The sequence below is a fragment of the Centruroides sculpturatus genome, unplaced genomic scaffold (genome assembly GCF_000671375.1).
Source record: "Centruroides sculpturatus isolate CEXI.00-Female unplaced genomic scaffold, Cexi_2.0 scaffold1699, whole genome shotgun sequence".
Taxonomy (NCBI): domain Eukaryota; kingdom Metazoa; phylum Arthropoda; class Arachnida; order Scorpiones; family Buthidae; genus Centruroides; species Centruroides sculpturatus.
The window spans coordinates 128,962-141,138 of NW_019386091.1; the positions used below are offsets into that span (position 1 = coordinate 128,962).

The following is a 12,177-nucleotide window of genomic DNA, read 5'->3' on the forward strand; positions in this document are numbered from 1 at the left end:
GTATGTTTCAAGGTCCAGAGTCTAGACTAAACGTAAAAATCTTGGGGATAATTTGTGACCGCTGGACATACTTCCCTTCTGTTATGCAACAAGCCGAAAAAGTAAAATAATTAATGGCCCAAAAATGAAATCTTGCACAGAGCAAATGAAAAGCTACTTACGAACCTTAGATCTTACCAAATATTGATTCATACTTTGTCAGACATGCACTAAACCATGATGCAAATTTTCGTCTTCCCAGTCGTCCCATCGGTGGGGGCAATTGTAATCGCAACATCTAATCAAAATAAGGCAACAATGTCAATCATGAAGTTCTAGCACATGAAAAAAATGTGTGCTATTATCTTTAGTACATTCTGAAATATCAAGTGGTATTCCAGAAGTCTACTATGACAGGTATATGCTTCACTGGACAACACGAATGCTATGCGGGAGTGGTTGAATGCAGTGGCCCGTTATATTGTGGGAAAAACGGCAATTGCCTGGGGAAACCAATCTTTTATACGAAAATATTCCCCGAAGAAGTGTCTGAAGTTAACACTGTACATGGGGCTCCTTAATTCAAATTCGCTTGGGCTCCATGAAGCTATAACGCACCACTTGTTAAATGTGTGATTAAGTGTAAGTTAGTAGTGATTGGTGACTATTTTAGTGGTTTTATTTAACGTCATTTGATATTTTCTATTAAAGTGATCATTGTCATATCCACATCAGTCCTAACTTCAATCTATACTCAAATTCAATCACACTGCATTGCATTTGTGTTATGCAGTGATGTATTGTTACCCTCTTACGTGTTGTGCAGTGAAGCATTTACCTATCATACTTGATAACCTGTTCTGGCATCATACTTGATCATTCGAAATTCACTAAAAGATATGTATTTTTTCATATACTACATAATTGATAATGTTACCCATTGAAAATACATCAAGGATGCTTGCACTAAAATTACAACAGCCCTCTTTGATAGAAGGGCTGCAGGATGGCAATTAGCATCATTGTTTAGCAGACAATCACTCCTTGAATTCAAAAACTAATAAACCTCTTCCTGATGCCTATTAGTTTTTGAAATAATTGACTGGGGAGAAACTTTTGTATTACCTTGTATATATTAAATTTATGAATATTATTTTATCATTTAATGTAACTTTTACCTGAATCTGCTTAATTTATTAATAATGCAAATTAAAGATTTATATATATATAGTATGAAAATATATAATATATATTTGTTTATGATATACTAAATAAAGAATAAAACATCTACACATTACAGGATCTCAGCCATTTTGGCTGCTGCTCAATTTACTTTATTTTGGTCCTTTTTATACGATTACACATTTCTAGTGGCAACGGTGAGGCTGCCAAGTATCAATGGTCTACAACGTTCAACTCGACGTCTACATACAGTATTGTTCTATGGAGTTTTTGTTTTTTATTGCTGTGATTTTTTCCCATTCTCAATTACAGAATAGGGAGTTCAAGTATATCTACTTTCAGTCCACTGCCTACCAGGGCTAGGCACACATCAAAGCTACTAACATCATCCCTCAAGACATAACCATGTCCTGCACACTGGGATATATTTTTACAAAGTTTTTAGCTTTGTGCTATAAATAAAAAGATCATCTACAGGAACTTTTCTAAGACTAGATTTGTGTTATAATGAGGGAGCCGTTTCTACAATTTTTTTTTTCTTTTTCATGTTTAAATGTGTCAACAAATCACTACTTTCCTATAGTTATTTTCCCTCATGTTTTTAATGAGAGTTTCTATTATGAACTGTGACCTTAACACAAAGCTCTTTAAAGACTGATTCTTCTCTGGACACAAAACATTGCCCGTTGTACAGATTAGGTGGCCACTAGGGCTAGTTGCAAGCTACAAAAATACCATTATTTCCAACAATTTTTCTACAACACAGACAAATTACATCAATGTGAAGTACACAAGAAACATACGGCATAGCTTGGTCTACTCCACAATATTTCAATTAAGTAGTCAACAAGAACCGGAAAGGTTTCTACCAACATCAGGCACCACTTGTTCATTCGTTCTCATTAATATAACTGTTGCTGTAACTATTCTTGATTTAATGATTTTTTGACAAACAGTTTTCAGAACCAATTATTAAAAATGACTGTTTAAGCTTTTTTTTATCCTTTCTTTCAAGCTTTATGGTACAATTTTTGTCACCATATACATCAAAACAGTTTTTTTCAATAATGTATATATAATATCAATGTCTGAAATGAAATCAGTTGTTACAAAAGACGGTGAGTCACATTTTGTGGTAATCAAAAGAACTTTTTAAAATACTTCGAGTTAAAAAATTATCCGGTAATGGATTCGCTGTTATTTTCGAACGTGGTAGCAATTCACGTTCTAATTAATTATAGCACTGTACACAGCTTAAAACTTTGAAATCCAAAAAATTTAACAAAAAAACTATATTTTGAATTATGCCTTATAGCAAATAGATTAACAAAGCTTGTATCTGTATACAATTTGTATACAAATATATTATATATATATTTATATATATTTATACTAAAAACAACTATATCCAAATTGCTCCCATGTCTATTTACTGTCATTATTTAACTGATTGATATGTGTGTTCTACACTATTGTATTTTGTCTCTACAACAAGATTCTAAGTGCACAGAGCTTGCTGAGAATGAATAAACTTATTATATATAATAATCATATTAGGCAAACACAAATACACTAAACTGCACTATGTGCAGAGTAACAGCATGCTCACTAAAACAACACTTTGTGCGCTTACAAATTAAAATCTATCATAACATTAGACAGCTCAAATTTGAAGTTTTCTCAGAAAACAAAATATTTAATTTCTGCATTAAAATGCAGTGTGCTCCTTAAAAATATTCTATTAAATCAAAAAGCTTTAGTAGAGAACAAAACACATTATTTTTTCTTTTTTGGTTGCAAAAGTTATCTTACATATTTTGTAGCTTAGAACAACACAATAGACGAACTTGGCTTGACAGTAACTGTGTCACAACAGGATGTTATTTGGTTCACTCATACTTGCAAAATACTATGAACAAAAGATGTGGCACCAGGAATGCTTATTTTTAATTTTCTACAATAGTGAAAGTGTGTTATATATGTTATGTGTGTATATTTATATATGTATGCATGTATGTTTTGTATGTATGTTATGTTCTTATAGAACATGCTGTTTAATACAAATTATATATCTACTGCAGAGCAACCTTGCTCTCAAAAGAGTTCACCAACTTTTATCACATCACTAAAACCAGTGCAATGGAAGTGTTCTCAGAGTGCAACTCTATATTATTAGGAAGTGACTTGGACAGCCATTGCTTGTTCATTAAGTCCTGCACTTTGAATGCAGTGGCAACAGATGGCAGGAACATTACAGTGTCCCCTTGGAGCTGAAAGAGGTGTAAGCTCTTGAGGTGATGTATAAGGAACCACACAGGAGAGAGAGAGACAGGTCACTTGTGATGAGGTATAGCAACAGCGAGGTATCATTATGGGTTGTTGTTATTTTTGGCCGGAGAAGACTTCTGCTTGAAGCTGCAGCTCTAAGAACATTGATGGGAATTTCAAACTTGGTTTTTGTTAAAATTGTCCTTGACAGGGCCACATAATACAGACATGTACAAGCCATCTTATAGAGGCTATGATTAAATTAGCAGATTCTATCTGACCTATGGACAGACTGCTGCTGGTGGCTCGGATGCCACAGATGAAGAAAGGGAGAGATCTTCAGCTTCTTCTTCTTCTTCTTCCATATCTTCAGACATATCGTCTTGGCTAGTTGTAGTGACTCCCACAGGTTCATCTGATTCTGGCTCTTGTTTTATTATTACAGTATTATTGTTATGGCTATAAAAAAAATTAATCAATTACTATGATTAAAGTTAATTCCTAAATGAAAAAAAGAAAATTGCAAATTAAATTATTTTAATTATTAAAAAACAGGAATAAAGAAACCATCTCTGTAGATATAAACACACATAAAAACCTTTACTTGACCAGTAAAAATATATTTAATGAAAACAACAAACGTTTTCGACTGCCTTCCTCAGTCTTCCTCAGGTTTTAAATTCTGATATTCGAAAATCGTTGTGCTTAAATATTTAAACATTTTGGAACATATACATCTTTGCGAATAAAATTCATTACGCGCATGCGTATTAATCATTACGTACGTGAACCCANATTAATCTGATATCTAATATCATATTAAGATATAAAATACATAAATTCAAACAATATTAGGCTTTTTATGGGACAATCTAGTATGATGGGACAAGATGTATCTAGGACAGACCATTTCCAACAAATTTCTGGGTTTTTCAACAGCCTTGATTCTATCCAAAATCCTCAAGAGCAGTAAGTTGATAACTTAACCTCAGTCATCTGCCCATTAGTTTAATTATCTACTTTTTTAAATTTAATTTTCATTTGAAAGGGCACTTATTTCAGTGACTTTAAAGCATCCCTAAACAACAGTCCCATTAAAATTCCACAAACACAGATATCCATGCCAAAGTTGAATTCAATTCCGTGATCTAGCAAAGTCAAAATAACACCTTAGCACATTCATCTACCAAATCAGCACTTATAAATTCTTTAACAGTATATTGTAGATATAATAACTTTATAATCATATAATATTAAACATTTTTTCCCAAATAACTATATTATACATAAAATAAAATCAAATATATTTATTATGTAGTATATATTATATCACAGTACACTTCCATTTCTGATGATATTATCTGTGATTACAGATATTGTTATCAAAATTAGCATATCAAAAGTTTTATAAGTAGATTTTAACTTAACTACTGTATAATCAAATCCTATCTATAATAATCATTTTTTAAGATAAATATACATTTTCAAGCTTATTTCTATGCTTACAGTCTCACCATGTGGTGAATAGCATGCAATCAATAACAGTTATCATTATCATTCTTAACCAATGCATTAAACATTAACTGTTTAATTACTTGTTCACAATACAGAAGTATTTCTTATTTATGCACAAAGACTTTCAGAGGAAGCAAAAGAAGCACATTTCCCTCAGGCTGCAAGGAAGTAGGGTTGTCTATATAATGCCAATAAATAAAAAAACAGTATTTGAAAAATATTTACAAACTAAATTTTATATTTTATAAAAATACTAGGAAAATTATATAAGTATATTCATTTCATATTTTTCCTTTTTTTATTTACATTTTTAGTTTAATATAATAATTTAATTTGCAGTAAGGTCCCCAGTTTTGCTCCATGTCCCTGTTACCCTCTGGGCAGCCTTAGTTAAAAAAAACTGTAGCAGGAAAGCAATACTGAATGAATTAAATATTAATTAATAATAAATCTTCAATTTATGTATTATTTAATTGTTTTAACATGTGCATTTAAAGTGAGAATCAATAAAACCAGAATTTCCACTAGTTGTAGTTTTAATTATTTACTCTGCTTATTGTTTTCAACACAGACAAGTCCCAAAGTGATTACAATAAAGCAGATTTTATTATATATGAAATAAATTTGGTTTTAGGACATGTTGTTTTATAATTTAATTAATGAAAAGTGAAGATCCAAGTTTTGTCTAAAAGATTAGGAGGATTGCATCATGAAATGTATTAATATTTATTTAACTTGTCACTTAATGTTATCAAAAGAAAAAAATTTTTGTTAAGAAAAAAATGCATTTAAATTAGTAATTCAATTAATTAAACTTGTTTATTGTTTTCAAAATTCAAACATTATAAAAGCAACAAGGATAATGTTATTTAAATACCATTTTCTGGTGTTAAAATGTAAATAATGAGACAATAAAATAAACTATTCAATACACAGTTTAAATATTTTGTTTATTGCATAATTAATTTCTTCGAGATCATAAACAGAAAAGATTCATTTCACTGTTTCGTTGTTTACTTTTTAATACTACAAGACATCATATTTAAAGATCAAAATTTTATATCTTGTAAAATTGCAAGATCTCCTTGTAACTCTAAAATGTTGAGTACAATTTCATTGTATTTCAATACAATAAAATAATAATAATAATAATAATTTTTTTTCAATTTTTAGTTGTCAGGATTACAGTTGTTTTAATTTGCTTATGCAGTAGCAAATTAAGCAAATTAAACAACTGTAATCCTCCAAAATTATCATTTACATATTTTTATTTCCATACTGAAAATAGTGAAAAGTAGAGATAATATTCAAAAGTTGTTATAAAAGTTAAAAAGATATATAACTTAAAAAATGTATTTAATTATTATAAACAAGGAAATATATTCTTAAATCCCAAATGTAAAAAATAGTGTGCTCTATCAGGTAAGATAATTTTTCCTAATTATAATGTCATTTTCTGCATGATTGAACAAAAGTTAATTTTTGTGATAATGCAATTAAAATTCTATATTTCATGATTCTTATTATCAAACTAAAACTTAATTTTTCTTATTGTATTAAAAAATATATTATTCCTTGTAATGGTTATAATTTATAAATATTATGAATTTTATGTGCATATATTAACTTTAAAAATAACTGTTAACTATTTTAGTTTCTTTACTATTCATTTATTCTGAAGTTGAGCTAGATTACATTTAAAGTAATTAAGGGTATTAAGTTTCAACTTTGTAACTAAGCACTAAGTGCTTTGTTGTTTTCAAAATTGGTTATGAACTATTGTGAGTTGCATTTAGTTTGTAAAAAAAAGTAAAGTTTTGAAAATTTAATATTTATTTTAAACTGTTTCTTTTGAGCAGTTTTATAATAATTCACAAAATAATTCAACATGCCATGAAATAAATAAGTTTAATTAACAGATTCTCATCTGTTAATATAACTAATGTAAATATGATTTAAATAACATAATTGTAGAAAACAAATAAATAATGTATTAAATTGTAATGATACAGTTTTATATCATTATAGACTGTTATCATATTTTAAAATATTATATCTTCCTAAATTAAAAGTTTTAAGCTGGAATAAAATTGTATAAAAATATAACAAATTCTATCTTTCATAAAACAATGAAACACATGACTTATAAAGTGTAATTTTTAATTAAATCAAATTCAATATTATTTAGTTTATAGAAATAATTATATATTAATCAATTTATTGCAGTAATGGTTTTACTTACATAGTGCCAGTAGAACTGGTTATACTTTGACTGACCACATCTACCATGAATCTTTCTGTATCATTTAATATACCTATAGACCCAGAAAATGAAGGTGCTGTGGTATTTGGCGTGGATGTAGGAGTTGGAGTAGATGATGGAGTTTTTGATGTCATGTTGTTGCTAACCATGGATGGGTTCAGGAAGGAAAGATTGTTTTCAGCTAAAGCTGCCTGTTAAGAAAATTTCAATATTTAAAGATTTTACATGTAAAGTTATTAATTTCATTTTAATAAATTTGAAAGCATAATATTATAAATTTAATATACTCTATATATTTCTTAAGTATTTTGGTACAGATAAAGTCCCCCATTAAAATGTGCTCGAAAATGTATGTACAATAAACTTGTATCATTTTCTTCTCCAGCTGTGCATACAACTTTTGTTAAGTTAAACATATTAATTATGCTATATTTCTATTATTTTTTATATCAAATATTTTGCTAACTTATATGTATATATAAAATTAATTTTTGACTGTATTTTTGAAATAAATTGAGAACACAATTTTAATAAAATTAATTTTTGAATTATTGCCAGTTTTTCAAATTTGTATGTAATAATCAATATTTTTAGATTTATTTTTAGAATTTCTCATAAGATAGTGTTACAACACTATTTAAATCTGTAAAAAACTCTTAAAGTGTGAATTTCATTAAAAATATTGAATTGATGTTTGGTGTTCATATTAAAAAAATGAATTTTGTGTATAACACTTTTTGTATTTTTTAAAGTTATAATTTTTTAAAACCAAAATTTAATTATTGAGAAGTAAACAATGGAAGATTTTAAAATAAATTTTGTAAATTTCATTACTTTTTAAATTTTATTAAAGTTTAGCTCTGGTGTTCAAAATTGTTTATTTTTATAATGATATTTAATGTTTAGGAATTATGAAGGTCATCTCAATCAACACAACACATTCTGTTATTCTGCAATCTATTTTCAGTTTAAATTTAATAGTCTTTGTTAAAGTTAAATTATTTTTCATGGCAATAATGTCTTATTTTAATGATAAATCTATTTATCTTATCAAATATAAAAACATATTCAAAAAAAAAAAATTTATTTTCCAGAATATTTAACCTATATATATAATCTCTATATTTTATTATTATTTTTAAATTAAATTTATCTTATTTATCAATTGTTATCTTATACATTTTTAAACTTACTTGTAATGACGCATTCAAACTTTCACCATAAAGGCCAGGACTTTGTTGCAATGGCGGACTTCTTATCTGTCCTTGTGACTGGCCCTGAACTAATGATGGAGTTTGAGATGAAAGCTGTAAACCACTGAAAACACATATATAAATTATAGCTTATTTATGTTGCAAATTTAATTTTCATAGTATACAAAGAAAAAAAAGTTGTTAAGATATCTTACAGCATTTTAGTAAAACTAATATACTTTGTTATTTACATAGAGAAACATTCTATAAATTTTTAATCACTTTTTTAAATGATATTTTTTATCATTTTAAAATTATAATTAGAGTTAAAATATTTATTTTTTACATTAGAAAGATAATATATATCATATTTGAAGTGTTAAATATTTTTCAAATGTTAAAAAACAAATTGAACAATAATAATGCAATAAAATTTTAATAAATCAGGGAATATTTTGGTTTTTATCACAAATAATCAAGAATTTTTATTCCCATTTATAAATAAGGATATTTATGCTGTTTTTCACTGAGTTTTTTTTCCTTTTAAACAAACACATGTTAAATCCATCCAATTTAACATTAGTTTAAAATGTCATTTCTTAAAAATAATATATTTTTTAAATGAAAAAAAAAATCATTACTAGATTACAATTGGTCATATCAGTTATAATCTGCAGCATAATCAAACATAACAATTTCAAATAATATATTTATTCAGTGTGCATTAAAATTTATCACTTTTAAAAATGTTGAGAACATTATTGGATATTATTCTTAAAGTAAAAAATATTTGGAATAATTATTAAATGTTGTTTATGTTTGCACTGTAATAATTGTATTTCTTTAATTAAAAATTTATAAATCTGATTAATTTTAATAAGTAAAATAATGCTATTAATATTCAATCACTTTTTACAAATTGGTTTTCAAATTAATTTTCTTGACTCTTTGTTTAAAAACTGAATAAACAATTTTTACTTTAGACCTATAAATAAAAAGTAAATGCATTTATTATTATTTTTAAAATGTAACACTTCAATATGATTAACTTTAATTGGTTTAATTAAAGTAAATAATGAGTGTAACTTTTATAATTCATTTTAAATGAGATCTTATTTTAAAATAAAATTTGTAAAGTTTATGCATCAAGATTAAGTTCTAAATTGGATATTTTATTTTAATTATTCAATGTTTCGTAAACATATTATTAAATATAAAATTTTTTAAATATTAAGTTATTATTCTTATAAATAATCTTGTAAAATTATATGTAATCATTATTTTGTATGTATAATTGAAAAAAATTATAATATTCAATATCAATACTTAAAATTTTGCAAGAATATATATTCTCTGTACTATATCATTATATATGCTATATTCAGAAAAAACTATGATGTCTATAAAATCAAAATACATAGAGAAAATGGCATCAAATATTTTATCATTTTTAAACATTTTTGAAAATTTTTAATGCTTTACCATCACCAGCTAGCTGACTGAAGCACTTAAGGCTTCTGCTTTTCACTCTGGGTGACCTAAGAGTGAATGCCTTTCCTTGATATGTCAGGTCCAGTCCCCCACTCAGCCACCCCTTTGCCTTTGGAGGCATGGCTGAACCCATGATGGACTCAAAAAAAGCCATCTTAATGCCCATAGGGTAAGAAAAATAAAAGAAAAATGTTGCAACCTCAGAGACAATTAATGAAAACAAACTTTTTTGTGTTAACTACATCCAAAACTAGTTTACACTTACCCTACAATTTCCAGCACATTTAGTACTCAATCACAAATGTTTTTGGTATTGTTCAAAGGCCAGCTATAACTCTTGTATTTCACCTGAAGATGGCCTCTGAACAATAACAAAAATGTTTGTGATTGAATACTCAATGTACTGGAAGTTGTATGGTAAGCATAGACTAGTTAGTATATAATAGATTCTAGTTTCTGGAATGTTTTTATAAATTATATCCAAAAGTGGTGCATTAAAATGCATAGAAATCCAAAAAGTTTATTTTATATAATGATGCTATTTCATTTTCAAAATAAATTATAATAGAAAACCAAAAAATATTGTAAAAATGTAAATTTTATATGGATAATATTAAATGTTTAAGATAATTTTATGTTAATTTTGTATATTTTAATTTTGATAACTTTTTCATTTTCATAGATTCAAGCAAAGATAAAAATGACATACATTGAAAAATCAATAAATACAACTCACTTAAAATATTGCATGTAAATTAAGGTCTCATTTAAAATTATAAATAAAAATATTCAGCAAGTTTATATCATTGTTATTTCAATAGAATTAATTTAAAATATATTTTTAATACTTCTGTAAAAAATTACACTCAATTAATAACTATTTTAAATAAAATCTTTATATTTATTTTTTAAAATATTTTTTAACTAATTACATTATAATAATTTTTCACATATAATAATTATTGCATGGCAAATTGTCTTTATTTTAATGATAATCAAGTACACAATTAAAAAAATGTCACTACTTTGCAGCTATCTCTACATATTTCTAATCTACATTTAATTCTAATTAGCCAAAAGAAATTAAAAGTTAGAACTATTATTTTTGCTACATGTCATGCAGTTTTATTATTATATATATATATATTTCTTAATATTATAAAATATTTATTCACATAAAATACATTGAATAATAAATAACAAATATTAATAATCATGCAAAAATGCAGCAAGCCATAGAGCCAAGCACAGCCAGACACAAGGTGATAGATAAAAGAAAGGCAGGCTTACTGTGTGGATAGGATGAGGTCAGACTCGGGGGATTTTCGGGGCCGACCACGGCTCAAGTGACGCCGCTTTACAAACTCATGGTCATCCACCATCCAGTAGGAGCCAAAGTCATCCTCATACCTCACAAAGCACTTATGTAGAGACAGATTGGTGCGAATTGCATTCTGTGCAGAGAAAGGATGGGGTGGAGAGGGAGTCATGGGACGGGTGCACACAAATTTGCCATGGGAACAACATAAGCAAAGTAGAATGACCATTCCAAAAGAGTAAAGAATTATATACCAGAAAAGCAGGGTCAAGACATATATAAAAATATATAACAATGCCATAAAACAGCAGAAAACATTCAAGCAACAGCAGAAATTTAAAAAAGTATTAAAAAATGAAATATTAAATATGAAATTTATGAGTGCATCCCAAAGGTAAGTAGGAGTGTAGGTAATGGGAAGGTGGGGAAGAAAAAGAGAGAAAAAGAAATAAGTATCACAAAGTGCACCACTCACAGAAACACAACACAAATAACATACCCTGAAATTCGGTCCTGGAGACGTTGGGGGCGACGTTTGTAGAATTCAAGCTCGTCAACAGTCCAGACTGCCCCCTTTACATTCTCAACACGAGTAAAACATTTGTGTAGACTTAGGTTGTGCCGAACTGCATTCTACCAAGGTAATGGAAAGGAAGTATGTAGATCTTTAAAACTGTCCCTAACAATATACCTGTCTGTTTTTAGGGTCTTTGAGGATGTAGCCAATAAATGAATTTTTTTTAACTCATTAAATTTTTCCTAATATTTGAAATTTGATAAAACTTCCTTTCATAATTTCTAACAAAAGTTGATTAAGGTTTCCCTTACAATGTTTGTTTGTTTACAATAAGATTTAATTTATGACCACTATTATATTAAGAACTTTTTCATTTATTAATATTTTTAGAATTGAGCACTATTCACATTTCTCTAATTTTAATAAAAATTTTAAATATTTTTTATTGAAT

At 27.3% G+C, this 12,177-nt stretch overlaps 1 protein-coding gene across 1 annotated transcript; it reads right to left on the reverse strand.

The window, feature by feature from the left end:
- Positions 1-1,273: 1,273 nt before the first annotated feature.
- On the reverse strand, positions 1,274-11,842 carry LOC111613541 (forkhead box protein P2-like; the record flags this gene model as incomplete). The annotated part of the gene is made up of 4 exons (XM_023354889.1): positions 1,274-3,888; positions 7,187-7,398; positions 8,401-8,524; positions 11,709-11,842. Coding segments are annotated over 4 exons (648 nt in total), but the record flags the coding sequence as incomplete, so codon positions are not given.
- Positions 11,843-12,177: the final 335 nt, after the last annotated feature.